Source organism: Salmo salar, chromosome ssa15 (genome assembly GCF_905237065.1).
Source record: "Salmo salar chromosome ssa15, Ssal_v3.1, whole genome shotgun sequence".
Taxonomy (NCBI): Eukaryota; Metazoa; Chordata; class Actinopteri; order Salmoniformes; family Salmonidae; genus Salmo; species Salmo salar.
The window spans coordinates 35,370,817-35,385,764 of NC_059456.1; the positions used below are offsets into that span (position 1 = coordinate 35,370,817).

General features: G+C 44.5%; 2 protein-coding genes and 1 long non-coding RNA gene across 7 annotated transcripts in view; all 3 read left to right on the plus strand.

The window, feature by feature from the left end:
* The window catches only part of LOC106571317 (tyrosine-protein kinase Fyn), a 71,823-nt gene extending 68,791 nt beyond the window's left edge, over window positions 1-3,032 (plus strand). For all 4 annotated transcript variants that reach the window (XM_014144246.2, XM_014144248.2, XM_045695647.1 and 1 more), the window contains 4 exons: window positions 486-562; window positions 834-987; window positions 1,280-1,411; window positions 2,576-3,032. In XM_014144246.2, coding sequence (XP_013999721.1) covers window positions 486-562; window positions 834-987; window positions 1,280-1,411; window positions 2,576-2,784 — 572 coding nt within the window. In that variant the 3' untranslated portion in view covers window positions 2,785-3,032. The remainder of the gene's footprint in view (window positions 1-485; window positions 563-833; window positions 988-1,279; window positions 1,412-2,575) is intronic.
* Window positions 3,033-6,626: 3,594 nt separating this feature from the next.
* On the plus strand, window positions 6,627-8,349 carry LOC106571338 (probable G-protein coupled receptor 139). The gene is made up of 2 exons (XM_045695240.1): window positions 6,627-7,142; window positions 7,295-8,349. The coding sequence occupies exons 1-2, from the start codon at window positions 7,007-7,009 to the stop codon at window positions 8,302-8,304; spliced, it is 1,146 nt and encodes a 381-aa protein (XP_045551196.1). The 5' UTR covers window positions 6,627-7,006; the 3' UTR covers window positions 8,305-8,349.
* A 1,294-nt stretch (window positions 8,350-9,643) lies between these two features.
* Window positions 9,644-11,261, plus strand: LOC106571346 (uncharacterized). 2 transcript variants are annotated; one of them, XR_001320911.2, is made up of 4 exons: window positions 9,644-9,905; window positions 10,082-10,129; window positions 10,327-10,374; window positions 10,562-11,261. It is a non-coding gene; the product is annotated as an uncharacterized lncRNA (long non-coding RNA). The 2 variants fall into 2 exon arrangements; XR_006759079.1 differs by having other exon boundaries at window positions 9,650-10,129.
* Window positions 11,262-14,948: the final 3,687 nt, after the last annotated feature.

A 14,948-nucleotide genomic window follows, 5' to 3' on the forward strand; every position in this document is an offset into this window, starting at 1 on the left:
GAAAACACACAAAAACACACACACAATACAATACCTTTGTCCACGTACTCTGCGACGATTCTATGGAGAAAACGGACCCTAGAACTCAATATTTCTTTAAAGAATAATCCAACACTGACACTGTGTTGAGCCAGCACCTTCAGTGACACGCTGTAGGCCTAGCTAGATAGACTATGTAACCATCTGCCTTGTTGCAAGCCCTGTGTGTTTTTTCAGGGCAACAATAATTGAAGCCTATAGTTAACTATGGCACAGTCGGCCAACAAGCTGACATTTACGAGCACCACAAGAAAGAGCTTCAGATCAGTCAATTAAGTATAAAACAAATTTGATGAAAACTTTGATGTGATCATTGTTTCTTTGGCATGCTGGGAAGGAATCCCACATGTTGGTCAGACTGTTAACTGACGTTCAGAAGACTTGTTTCAATAAAGATCTTCTATTTCAAATGCATGTTCTGACAACAGATATCTCCTGTTGTGTAGGAAGCCTCCTGGATTTCCTGAAGGATGGGGAGGGACGAGGACTGAAGCTACCCAATCTGGTTGACATGGCAGCCCAGGTAAGCCCTGATAAAGATGTCACTCACTCAGCTCTGTGTTTATATAACTGTGTGACTTCACAAACAAGACGACTCAGCAGCACTGACACTTCAGGACGGGGCTGTGTCACCGTGTGTTGTATTCTCTCTGGAACTACGTTTAACTCAGTGATTTAACTGTCTGTCTGTCTGTCTGTCTGTCTGTCTGTCTGTCTGTCTGTCTGTCTGTCTGTCTGTCTGTCTGTCTGTCTGTCTGTCTGTCTGTCTGTCTGTCTGTCTGTCTGTGTTCCAGGTGGCAGCAGGCATGGCGTACATCGAGAGGATGAACTACATTCACAGAGACCTGCGCTCGGCTAACATCCTGGTCGGGGACAACCTGGTGTGTAAGATCGCCGACTTCGGATTGGCCAGGCTGATTGAGGACAATGAGTACACAGCACGGCAAGGTGAGGTCACACACACACACACACACACACACACACACACACACACACACACACACACACACACACTAATGATTGCCTTAGTTCATGAAGAGAGTTATTCCAACACAATACTGTGTGCATCATCACACCCAGACAGGATGTCAATGGCTCACTGTCTGTCTATACCACTGTACTACAGACTAGATCAGAGACACTGAGAGACACTCCCATCTCTGGAGAGACAGAATACCGGTAGCCATATGTAGCTAAGTTACATCCTGCCATCCACTCATCCCCCTCTGTTCTCTCCCAGGTGCTAAGTTCCCTATTAAGTGGACGGCCCCGGAGGCTGCTCTGTTTGGGAAGTTCACCATCAAGTCAGACGTGTGGTCGTTCGGCATCCTGCTCACTGAGCTGGTCACCAAGGGACGGGTACCCTATCCAGGTGAGGAGGATCAAGAGACAGATGACCAGAGAGTCAATGGTTTCGTCTCTAATGGCACCACAGGGCTCTGGTCACTATGTAGGGTAGAGGGTGCCATTTCTGGACGCAACCCATGTGATATAATGTCCACATCCTGACAGAGCTCAAGACGATGTGTGTTGTGTTTGTTTTGATTAAGTTACTATTATGGATAAGCCTCACTTGTATTAAGAATAGGTAGAGGACTATGGTGCAATTATAAATCACAACAGCAACTTATATACCAAGTTGCAGGCAGCTCCTGCTGTTTACACTAAAGAAAAGAAGAGGTCTAACTATGGCTGAGTAACTTTGTTTTCCTGCCAGAATCAGAGATTTCTAACCGTTAATCCAGGGTCTGCCTCTGGGCCGCTGCTAGCCCATGTGAGAGGACTGGTCAGGGGCAGGGAGTTGACTGAGATCAGCGCGAGGGAGGGAGGGAGGGAGGGAGGGGGGGAACACGTTTGTCTAGATGGGCCACTTCACTGAGCTGGTGTGCAGGAGGGAGGGAGGGGGGGGGGAACACGTTTGTCTAGATGGGCCACTTCACTGAGCTGGTGTGCAAAAGGGAGGGAGGGAGGGAGGGGGGGGGGACAAGTTTGTCTAGATGGGCCACTTCACTGAGCTGGTGTGCAAAAAGGGAGGGAGGGAGGGAGGGAGGGAGGGAGGGAGGGAGGGAGGGAGGGAGGGAGGGAGGGTATGGGCACGAGGGGAGGGCTTGCACGCTATGGAGGCCAAGCTGGAGCTAAGGGGATAATAGCATCACCCTAACAGATGTCTTAGCAGCTTTTGAGGCCCTTTCTCCGGACTCTTCTTGTTGATGCAGAGGCTACATCTCTTAGCTAGTCAAAAACAGATAGTAAGCCATTCACACATCCCCAGGTTGTAAAACCTGTAACCCCTGTGTTACATAAATGCTTTTCCAGGTCCAGATGTTGCCTTAAGATCAGCATCTCTGAGGTTTAAAACTCAATGTCTCTGTCATTAAGGTCATTCATTAGAGGTCAAAGCTGATGTCTTTCATTGAACTGTCTTATCGGTTACTTTAAAAACCTCTGCTGTAGTTACTGAACTTCAGTCTATCTCTTTTCCTGTGTGTGTGTGTCTGTGTGTGTGTCTGTGTTTGTCCGGCGCGTGTGTGTGTAGGGATGAACAACCGGGAGGTGCTGGAACAGGTGGAGCGAGGCTACAGGATGCCCTGTCCCCAGGACTGCCCCATCTCCCTCCACGAGCTCATGGTGCAGTGCTGGAAGAAGGACGCCGAGGAGAGGCCCACCTTCGAATACCTGCAGGCCTTCTTGGAGGACTACTTCACGGCCACGGAGCCACAGTACCAGCCAGGGGACAACCTCTAAATGCTGGGCTCTGGGCTGGGAACAGGACTGGACTGAACCGTAGCTCTCTGGAGCCCCACCAGGGACCAGGGACCTGTACATCTTCCTCAACTTAACAGAGCATCTTGTCTCAACTCTCCTCACTCTCCATTGCTGACCCTGAAACTCAACAGACTGGATACCAGAGGTTTTGTGTGTGAGGGAGAGTGGGGTTTGATCTAGCTGGGGCTGGGTTAAATAGGTTGGGCGTGGATGGGTTATGAAGGAGGGAGGGAGGGAGGGAGGGAGGGAGGGAGGGAGGGAGGGAGGGAGGGAGGGAGGGAGGGAGGGAGATTTGGGTGTGGTTGGGTTTGTCATGATGCAATGAAATGCCTGTATTCAATGTAAATACGAACAGCTTGTTTGCTTAACTTTTGGGCTTTATTTTGTTGGTTTGTTTGTTTGACATATTTTCTCTAGCACAATAATGATGATGACGATGATAATAAAGAAATTTTGACCATTTCAAAAGTGCACCATGAGACCAATATCTCAAGATATCTGGTCTCTTCCAATCCAGATTCTCTTCCAATCCAGATTCTCTTCCAATCCAGATTCTACAGGACATTCCTTTCTTTGCAAAGCCATCTGTTTTACCGACTTCAGGCTAGCATGACAAAGTAGTCCCTTTTTTTAGCAATGCTTCTTATGAAGTAAGTTTGATATGATTCATCAATGTGAGATAGCTTTGTCCTCCTCATAATAATAGATGTTGGGCTAATGCTGTAACAAAGTTATTTTACAAATAATGTATGTTACATTTTGTAATTACAGCCAAACGTGTAAGAATTATACTTTTGAACATATCTCTTCTCGCTTACCAGATTTTAAGAAAAGTAAATAACGGGAAAAAATCTGTCTTTCCAGGTATTATTTAGTGTGTACTGGAAGGGCATACCGTTTATTTAAGAAGAGAAAGATGTATGTCTACATTTAATGGTCTTATTTGAACTTGTATACAGAGTTCCATTTTAACAGCCATTCCAAGGCATCCATCTCATGGACCTTGTTTCCTCCCTGATGTGTAGCCATGTACTGGGAAGTCTTTGTGGGCAACGTCTCTTCCTCCCTCTGTGAACAGTGACATGTCCCCATTCACCTGCACCTCAATACTCATGTCCCACCCTAGGTCTGTCTGTATGCAGTACAGCACCACCAGTAGGATCCTTTCTCAGCTCATCTCTGGACCACTTCCTTTGGATTACTTTACCTTTTTATGTTTAAACTGACATGGATATTTTAAGTCTTGTGTCTTCTGTTTCAGAGTATGTTTTATTTAATCTTAATTGCTAGATCTTTGAGGAATGGGTTGTACTGTATCTTCAAGGGGAATGTTGAAAGACACTGGTGAAGCGTCCAGCTGTAAAGCTTGACCTTGTTTAGGCTCAATGTAGTATTTGTTCTTATCTTAAGACGGTTAAAGTGATAATCGGGATCTGTTTAAGATTGAACCCCATCGTTGTTTTCCAGTTTTACAGCTTCATGGTTTTAAAAGTGTCAGTAACCTTCCTAGTTTATTTCTTCCATTTTCAATTTTTTTTTACATTTCTGTTTTGTTAATTCAGTGACTTGGCATTTGAAATTCAAAAAGAACAATAAACATTTTACACTCTTTCCAAGACACTTATTTTATTTTTATGGAATTGCTGCTTCTATACGTCGTGTGTGTCTGGACATTGTAATCCACTAGGCTTGTCCATCTCTGCCTTCATGACCACCAGGCGTTGCTACAGGGTGAAAAAGAAGAGTTTTGAAGAAGACTCTCTCTAGCCCTGTTTATACCTGCCGTTAACATGCATCCTTCAGGACAAAGGACGCATGTTAGAACCAGGTATAAACAGGGCTGCTCTCCATCTCTCTCACTCGCTCTCTTTTGTCTCACTGACAGACTGGACCTTTGACAGCTGTGGTTCTTCAGCCCCATAACTGTATGATAAGGAGAGGGCCAGCAGCCAGCAGGTCTCTCCAGCCCCCATAGCTGTATGATGAGCGGGCCAGCGGCCAGCTGGTCACCTGAGGAGGTGCTAAATGACTGGTCCATGAACTCAGGGCAGGCCTGCAGCGGGTTGAGGCACCCAGGGCATGTAGCTCATCAACTACATTGGTAAAGGTTGCTTAGGGACAGCTCAGCTATGACAGGCTCACACATCAGAGTCAAATACACAGCTTTCTAGCTCAGTGTTTAGTCATATAATCACTACCAGCAGCAGCATCAGTACTGTTGTTTGTTCTCCGTTATTTGATTTCTGAATCAATGTTTATGGGACGAGTCGTGATGGCTGATAAGCTGCAGGACACGTGTCTGTTATCAGGCGAGAGTCACTGCACAATCTCTGTAATAGAAAAAGCATTATGTTAGCAGGCAAGTGTGGAACGTTATTCACTTTTTTTTCTGTCCGTGTTCTACAGTAATCTTGAACAAGACCAGTCTGATAGTGAGTGTTATTTTTCTGTTCAGACCACCAGATGGAGTCTTTTCCGTGTGTGAGTGTGTCACTGGCGGGGGTGTACTGAGCTCAGAGACAGAAGAGGAAGCGAGGCACCTCACTCAGCAGTCTATCCCCCAAAATTGTGTGTGTGTGTGGGGGGGGGGGTTCAATTAAAGTCAATTAGCTAAGTAGATCAGACCCAACTGCTATTGCTTTGGTGACTATGGGAGACATTCAGACACACCCAGTTGAGTAGGCCGGAACAGGCTATTTGTTTTCAATGGTAAACAGCCTGAGTGAAATATCTTCATTTATTCACCAACAGCTGCCACGATTGGTAACTTCATTGATGAATCATGGTGACTTGTAATACATCTGCTTGGATGCATCACAATAACAATATCTCAATCAATACTTCATTTGTTATAAGGACATTATAGGGATCTTATTCAATCGCAAATGATACCATTTTGGTTATCATGGCCTGGATCTCACAGATCAATATAAACCCTACAGAGGTCTGTCCTACGCTGTGCAGCTCTGTCTGTCCACCTGTGCTTCTGGTGACGTGACACCTGTAGATGAGGCCTCCTTCCTGTATGTAGATTTGCCCGGAGAGAGAGGGAGAGAGATAGAGAAGCTTTATATGACCTGCAGCTGGTTCACTTGGTCCTCATCATCACCTAATACTACTGGACTGGACTGGACTGGACTGGACTGCCAACACTGTGGATCTCTACTCTACCAGCAGGCCTGCCCCTCCGTGTAAATAACCTGTACTAACACATTATTGTTAAGTATGTGCTTACATTGATGGGATTATTGTAGACAAGTGCATGTTTTGGGGGGGTTGTAAATGTGTTTTCATTTTATTGATAAAATATTGGAATCTAAACTCTCAGTAGTGTTAAATTTATCATACAGTTTTCCATTTGTTTTATTCATTTTGAAAGGGATGGGAATGGTACAGCAAGTAGATTCTAGCACTTAGTCATGCAGTATCATGATATATATATATATATATATATATAAAATTGTATAGGCTACAATAGATTTACTTGTGCTTAAAGTCTATGACATTCCAAGTGTTCTGCTAATTTCCAATGATTTGACTTTGCTATATGGCCATCCGGGTATAAAATGGAAAGGATGTTAGTGCTATATTGACACAGGTGGAATTGCCTTTTATGTTTCCCAGTTCCAAGAAAACCACAGATATATGATAACAGCACAAATTCACCCTCATCTGCATGTCTCCTGGTCAACGTCGATACATTACCACAGAGTCATTTAGGCACCTATAGAAACCCTTCAAGGTCATAGGTACACAAGGGTCGTCATGTTGTACTCTCTTATTCTGTAGAGACTTGACAGATGAGATATTTGCATGTTTCAGGCAGTAAATATCCTTTGCTGTTGTTGACATAGCTATCGTGTTAGTCATCACCAGTTTCACAGTGTTTCACGGTATATGACACTGAATCAAATGCTGTCCGTACGTTAATCCTTGCCTTGAGATGTATGGAAGCTTTTCAAATGTGATCATGAAGTCTGACGAATCTGTTTTGAGTACTTCCTTTTCTCATTGAAATGTACCCTTAATGTCTCGTCAACAAATAACCAACCCCAATCATAATATATCCATAAAGGCCTAGTAAAAACCAAAGTGTTTTTGGGGGAGAAATATGTAACCCTTCTCGGTCCTTCTCCACATATTGTTTAGAACACTGTGCTCATCTCCGTGTCAATAATGTTCTCCCATCCAGCTAACCTTAATGGGTTTATTGCAGGCATTGCCATATCTGCTATTGCCTGGTGCTGAGGAGGAGGACGGAAACATGGAGGGGGACAGTGGCTTCATCACTGTTCAGAAGGTCTACTACCCTTTGCTGTGCATTCTGGGGATCCCAGGTGTGTGAATCTTCTATCTTGCTTGTGCTGTTTCCTAAATGTATTTGTGTCTGTGTGATGTTCAGAACTTGTTTTCATGAATTATTGTGAGAGCAATTGAAAAGGAAATGTCACAACTCAAAACGGATGCCATTCTATTTCTTCTTCCTCAGCCAATCTCTTCACGTTCTACGTGATCTGCTTCCGGAAGTGTGGAATGTCTGACACGGCCATCATCTACCTGAGTTGCTTGGCCATCGTGGACACCTTCTACCTGGTGTGGGTCATCCTGCTGGACCTGACGCTCACCTTCTGGCAGCTGCAGCCCTTCTGGCACTCCCACCCGGCCTGCGGCATCATGGGCTTCCTGCAGTACGGCTCCCTGTACAGCTCCTCCTGGATTGTGGTGGTGTTTACCATCGAACGCTACCTGGTCCTCAGCAGCACGTCTGCCAAGCAGCACTTCTCCCAGGCCAAGGTTACTAGGCTGACCTGTGTGTCTATCATCCTGGTCTCACACCTGGCCTCCGTGCCCATGGGCTGGATCAACGTGGTGACGCCGAAGAATTTCACCATAGAGGGGAAGAATGTGACTCTGCCCTGGTGTCACTACAGGGGCCATATCTATTCTACTGTCCTGGTGTGGGTCACTACATTCCTCTCTGGTGGCATCCCCATCATCCTGGTCATCATCTTCAACTCGCTGATCGGCCACCACCTGACCCGTGTCAGAAAGATGTTTACCAAGGAGGAGCGGCGGGTCATGCGGGGGGGGAGCACCAAGGGCATGGTGCGGAGGACCATCTTCCTGCTGGGCACAGTGTCTGTGACCTTCGTGGTGCTCAGCCTGCCACGCTTCGTCACCTACTGCATCCTGCGCACCAAGTACAACCACGACTGGTTCGACCGGAACGACTACCGCATTCCCATCAACTTGATTAGTGACCTGGCCAACATGCTGCAGAACCTCAACTCCACCACCAACTTCCTGCTCTACTGCATGGTGAGCCGGCGCTTCCGCCAGGAGCTGCTCCACACACTCACCTGCAAGTCCAAGGCCCGAGAGCTGGGCTCCTTCCTCACCCAGACCACAATGAAGGTGTTCTCTCTGGTGGACCATAAAACACCGCCGACCAGAGACCCCATCACTGTAGTCCTCACCAACCTCAAACAGACCCAGTAGAGAGGAGGAGAATGGGGGGGGATGATGTGTATAAACCCTGCATGACTGACAGGAGGTGCTGTATTGAAGCCACTGCACAGCCATCTTGGAACTTCTCCATTGTAAAGCTATAAAATGTAAAGCTATAAAATGCAATGTCTACATTAGTTTTTGACACGTTTATCGTATTACCGACACCTTAATGCAAATATATTTCTTTAAATTCCTTTAAGTCGTTTTTTTTAGAGAGTACTAATGTTACCGTCCCTACTACAACAACAAAAAATACTTAAATACATATAATTTTGTCCTTGAACCATTGAATTGAAATACTGTAGAATTCCATTCATTCCTATGGATGACTGCTCCTACTGGGGAGTGACAATATGGCCGATCGCCTTGTGACTTTCAATGGCCAATACATAGTATTAGCAGTCCAGGGTTTATATACCTCATTAGGAAAGCAGGGGGGAACGGAGGACGTGGTGATTGGACTACTTTTGAATATGAACAACTTTTAGAATTGCTTGTTTTCTTTACTGGATACCCATTTCTATAATTGTTGGTTTGAATGTTTGTATTTTATTGTATGTTTGTAGGATTGTTCTGTGTTGTTATAAACTATGTTTGAATAGTGTTTGTTAGCCTACATGGACTTTTTTCTAAACAAAGAAAACTCAACTTGTAAAACAACATTTGAATTTATACTGACGTGGAAATTCTTACACAGGGACACTCGAAGTCAATCTTAAGTGAATCATTGTTTATTGTCAGCGCCCTGGAGAGGTTCCAACCAACTCAATGCACCATAGCACACGTCAATCAGGAGCTCTGCCATAGGCAGACCCAGCAGTTGTCTTTCATACGGCTATACACAGACAAGTTATATTTGCATGATTTAGCATAGTTAATTCATCTTTACCATTTTGTTTCATTTCAGACCAATACTGGTTCATAACGTGACAGACCAATACCTCACGAGGCTTCTTCTCTCTAAGCTAGACCTTGAAACTGAGATATATTTTGTTTGTTCTCAAAACAAGGTCTGGGCGTACTGCCAACTTGCAGCTACTGATAGTGAGGATTTGTACAGTCAGCCACTTGCATGAACACAGAAATTAGTTATAAGAAAAGCGCAAACATAAAAATGTTCATTACAATACCAAACCGTGTGGGTTATTTTATATCCATTCGTGTGGAGGTTAAAAGCGTGTTCACTTTAATGAGCGGTATACTTTCCATTAACCAAGTGCCTTCATATCTGTGGGTATGTTTTCACTATCTCATTCCACAAGTACCGTCATTTATCAGTTCAAACTACAAGGTTCATCATGACTGGTCGCAGAATTCCTGCTCTGTTTGGAGAACAACCTGATTGGCAGACGTGAACTGCATGACCCACATTATTTCCATATATTGTGCAAAGGAACTTCTCTGCTTTGCATGAGCTGATCTCTTCTTCAAACATAAATAGTGGGAATGTTTGCTGTTCGCCTCATAGCAGATTTGCATGTAGAGGGAGCCAGCGAATACACAGCTCTGGCACAGATAGGTGTGTAAAGTTGAGTGGGGCTGGGCTCAGGTTTAACTGTTAAACGTGACTGTAAATGGCACACTTTACTGTAAGTTTTAACTTGTTTTCATTGTTTGAAGTCGGGAGAATTTAGTAGATGACTTGTTTTTTTATTACTCATTCACAGACACCATGCAGGAAGGTTTACAGTAGTTGCTTGAAAGAATGACAAAGTTCACTTTCTAGGAGCATTGATTTGACTGGTTATAATCGTATGTATTACAGTGACTCTTTGTCGCCAAAGGACTGCTTTGAGTTCTGTATAGTGAAGTGGTAAGTGCTTTACATCGATCTAGAATGATAGCTATAGATCACTGCTATCTGTTTCACTCTAAAACAGTTTGTTTCACTTGTGAATACAAGGCTCTGAAAAGTGTTGCCAGGAGTGTCATGTCATGCTGCTATCCACATAGTTCATATTCTATTCCTGATATACCACGTTTATTCCTGTAATACCGCGTTTGTTTCAGTTTCACAAGAAGTCTATCCCTCCTGAGAGAAGAATGGACTCTATCACGGTATGGAATTGTCAGCTACACTAAAGGAAACACTACTACACTACAGGAAAAACTACTACACTTAACAGACAGAAAAGTTAACCTTACACTTCACTAAACTCACTCCTAGTTATAACAAATAGTTTCGTCCTTTACTTCTTCTAAAAGGCTTAAGCTGAATAACAACCTCTCTTTTTATTTTTGTCAGATTCCTGTTGTCATAGAAGCATTCGTTTGGAGACAGATGAGTCTATGACATTATCAGCCCTGGACCTACTGTGACCTGTGGGCCAAAGGAAGAGGGCTGGTTCGCCCCTGAGGTGACTGTCAATGACGTAGGCCAGGTGGACGACCCCAAGGACCCCTGGAGAAGCCCAGTGGAGGACCCTCAGGGTCAGCCTCCACCCCCGCCCAGAGCCCCTTCCCTGCCTGGGCCACATCAGCAAGCTATGTCCCCCCACACCCCTGATTGCCTGATGAAAGACCCCCACCCTGACAACCTCAGGTTACACCCCTACAGAGAAAAGGCTCAGTGGACTGAGGATGAGGACTTCTCTTTATCTGGGCTTCTCCAGCGGAAGTGGAGGGCTTCGCTGGTCCTCCTAGCTGGCCACGACCTTGGGACTGTTCCCTTAAAGGAGCAGAACACGTAGAAGCCCCTCTTCCTCTCACGTCTGACTTAAACAACATCAACTCTGTCCCTCCAAGTCACCAAGCACACATGCCTCCTCAGTATAAGTAACATGATGTACTGTATATGACTACAGTATTCATAGAATTAAACAGAACAGATATACAGTCATGACCAAAAGTTTTGAGAATGACACAAATATTAATTTTCACAAAGTCTGCTGCCTCAGTTTGTATGATGGCAATTTCCATATACTCCAGAATGTTATGAAGAGTGATCAGATGAATTGCAATTAATTGCAAAGACCCTCTTTGCCATGCAAATGAACTGAATCCACCCAAAAACATTTTCACTGCATTTCAGCCCTGCCACAAAAGGACCAGCTGACATCATGTCAGTGATTCTCTCGTTAACACAGGTGTGAGTGTTGACGAGGACAAGGCTGGAGATCACTCTGTCATGCTGATTGAGTTCGAATAACAGACTGGAAGCTTCAAAAGGAGGGTGGTGCTTGGAAACACGTGCCATCATCTTTGCTTTGCACAAAAAGGGCTTCACAGGCAAGGATATTGCTGCCAGTAAGATTACACCTAAATCAACCATTTATCGGATCATCAAGAACTTCAAGGAGAGCGGTTCAATTGTTGTGAAGAAGGCTTCAGGGTGCCCAAGAAAGTCCAGCAAGCACCAGGACCGTCTCCTAAAGTTGATTCAGCTGCGGGATCGGGGCACCAGCAGTACAGAGCTTGCTCAGGAATGGCAGCAGGCAGGTGTGAGTGCATCTGCACGCACAGTGAGGCGAAGACTTTTGGAGGATGGCCTGGTGTCAAGAAGGGCAGCAAAGAAGCCACTTCTCTCCAGGAAAAACATCAGGGACAGACTGATATTCTGCAAAAGTTACAGGGATTGAACTGCTGAGGACTGAGGTAAAGTCATTATCTCTGATGAATCCCCTTTCCAATTGTTTGGGGCATCCGGAAAAAAGCTTGTCCGGAGAAGACAAGGTGAGCGCTACCATCAGTCCTGTGTCATGCCAACAGTAAAGCATCCTGAGACCATTCATGTGTGGGGTTGCTTCTCAGCCAAGGTAGTGGGCTCACTCACAATGTTGCCTAAGAACACAGCCATGAATAAAGAATGGTACCAACACATCCTCCGAGAGCAACTTCTCCCAACCATCCAGAAACAGTTTGGTGACGAACAATGCCTTTTCCAGCATGATTGACCTTAACCCGTTCGGCAATTTCATTGGTCTAATGAAAGCTTCATACCGCCAAAAAACTGAGCACGTCACAGAATGTGTTTTTTTGGAGAAAAAAAAATTGAAAGCGGGAAAAAGCCATATATTAGCCGCGTCATTGTTTAAGCCACAAGGTTCAAAGCATGGGAAAAAAGTTGCGGCTTATAGTCCGGAATTTACGGTAGTGGAGAAAGATAAGAATTGGGCTGCCTGTGTAAACGCAGCTGAAGTAATGACTTTGATTTGGAGCGCATCCAAGACAGGATGTTAAACCTTGTGTAGTCTTAACATTCTGTATACTCCCCTTGTCCTAAGGTTAAAAAATGACCCGCCTTCACTAAACCCCTAAAATAAAGCAGCTTAATTGAATTTTAAACCCCAAATCTATTTTGCATGAAGAATTAACCTGTCATTCTTCACAAACTTTGTGAATATCTGGGTTTTCCTTCTTCACAATCCAGAAAGACTGCATTTAATCAGTGGGCACCATTTGTTTTTATTACAACACACCTGTCATACTTGTTTTCTTTACTAAAGTAGAGGTTAATTATTATTATTATTATTGCTAAAGGTACTGCATAGGTGTAAACATACATTTTCAGCAAGAGATAGCACTTGTATAGCCTAAGAAAGTAGCAGAAATGTGCAGAGAGTAGTTTTGAATGCATTTTATTGAAGGTAATCAATAACAGTCTTGATCTTTTTTGGCAATTCTTGTTCTTATATACTGTACAAAGAGGAATTCAACTACAAAATACTAGTCTTCTCCCATTTTTTTTACCATTGCCCCCACCCACAAGGTGCAAAAACAACAACAATAAATAAGAATAATAGAAGATAATAGATACAAAACAAAAATGTGACGAACACAAATCAATCAAATCTAATTAGCATATGTAGGACAGTATGCAGGTGTGTGTGCCTGGACTTTGCAGATGTATTATTGACATGTGCAGCACATTGTATTTGTTTTACAGTCCTTCTTTGGGGGGCAGAATTGGCATCACCTCCTCTTGCCTGCCCCAGCTGCAGCCTCAGGTGGATCAGGACAAGATTCAGCCCCCTGAACAGCTTTCACAAGCGCTGCATAGGTTGCTGTGCGGGGAGGCACTCCCTTCTTTGAATGTGTGGGGTTACAAGTGCCTTTCCCAGCTGCTCCCTCCTCTTGTTCCGCTTATTAGGCATACAGATAGGGTTGATCTTGTTCCATATCACAAAGGCATTGTACGAGGACACATCAATCATGTTATGGAAGATGACCAGGGGCCAGCGGGCAGTCATCCTCCTGCAGCTGTAAGTTCCAATCACCTTATCCAGGTTGTCCACGCCTCCTTTGTTGTGGTTGTAGACCAGGATGATGGCTGGCTTCTTTCCTCACGATTACTGATCTCAGCCATTTTGTGCAGTGTGCTCAGGAGGACCACATTCTTGTTCCTCTTTGGGAGGTAAGAAACTAGAGTGGTGGTGAAGGCAAACTTTGATGAGAAGGCCTCTCTCCCCCTTGTTGTGAGGGGTGCAGGGGGGAGCTCAGGCTTGTTCTTTCTGTGCCAACCATGGTGATCTTCCTCTTCAGTAGCTGCTGGCAGAGTTCAATCAGCAGCACACATAATCAACATTTCTCATTGTGTGTGTGTGTGTGTGTGTGTGTGTGTGTGTGTGTGTGTGTGTGTGTGTGTGTGTGTGTGTGTGTGTGTGTGTGTGTGTGTGTGTGTGTGTGTGTGTGTGTGTGTGTGTGTGTAAGTTATTTTATAACTGACAATCTTTGTACCCTGGTGGTGTACAGCTTTCATGGAAATATGAACAAAGGCGATATTTCACTTTTTCTAATGTTGGGGTCACTCTAGGAAAAGTCATGAAATTTCAAGTTGAGAAAATATCATTTAGGGGGTTTTCTCTGCTGTTAAACATAGTGGCGGGTGATTTTTGTCTTCTCACATCAATCGACAGGCCCAGATCCGGTGCACAGCAGGTGTCAGAGACGGTACACATGTCAGCAGCCCATAAATCAAATGTGTCTCCTCTATAATCATCATTATTGTAAGGGTTGCGGAAATGGTGGCAGTGAAGTCAGACGCAGGAGAGCGGGGATCGGTAATAGCCGGAGCAGTTTTAATTCCAAAACCCACGGCAATACAAAAAGAAACCTACATGGGTACAAAACCCGACGCGCACCAGTAGCATAGCGTACAAGCACTCACAAACAAACAATTCCACACAAGGATATGGGGGAACAGAGGGTTAAATACACAACAATTAATGATGGAAATGGAAACCAGGTGTGTAAGAAAACAAGACAAAACAAATCGAAAATGAAAAGTGGATCGACGATGGCTAGAAGACCGACCGCCGAACCCTGCCCGAACAAGGAGAGGAAACGACTTCGGTGGAAGTCGTGACAATTATAACCATCTTCACCCTACGGAACCTCAGCAGGACCCTCACCAGTGCCCACTGTCCTGGATCACTAAACTTTCCTACACTGTATTATTAGCCTATATATTAGCGTTGTTATAGTCAACTAGCAAATGTTTCTTAACCTCTACAGCCAATGTAATCCCGTGGCGCGATATTCAAATACCTCAAAAATGCAAAAACTTCAATTTTTCAAACATATGACTATTTTACACCATTTTAAAGACAAGACTCTCGTTAATCTAACCACACTGTCCAATTTCAAAAAGGCTTTACAACGAAAGCAAAACATTAGATTATGTCAGCAGAGTA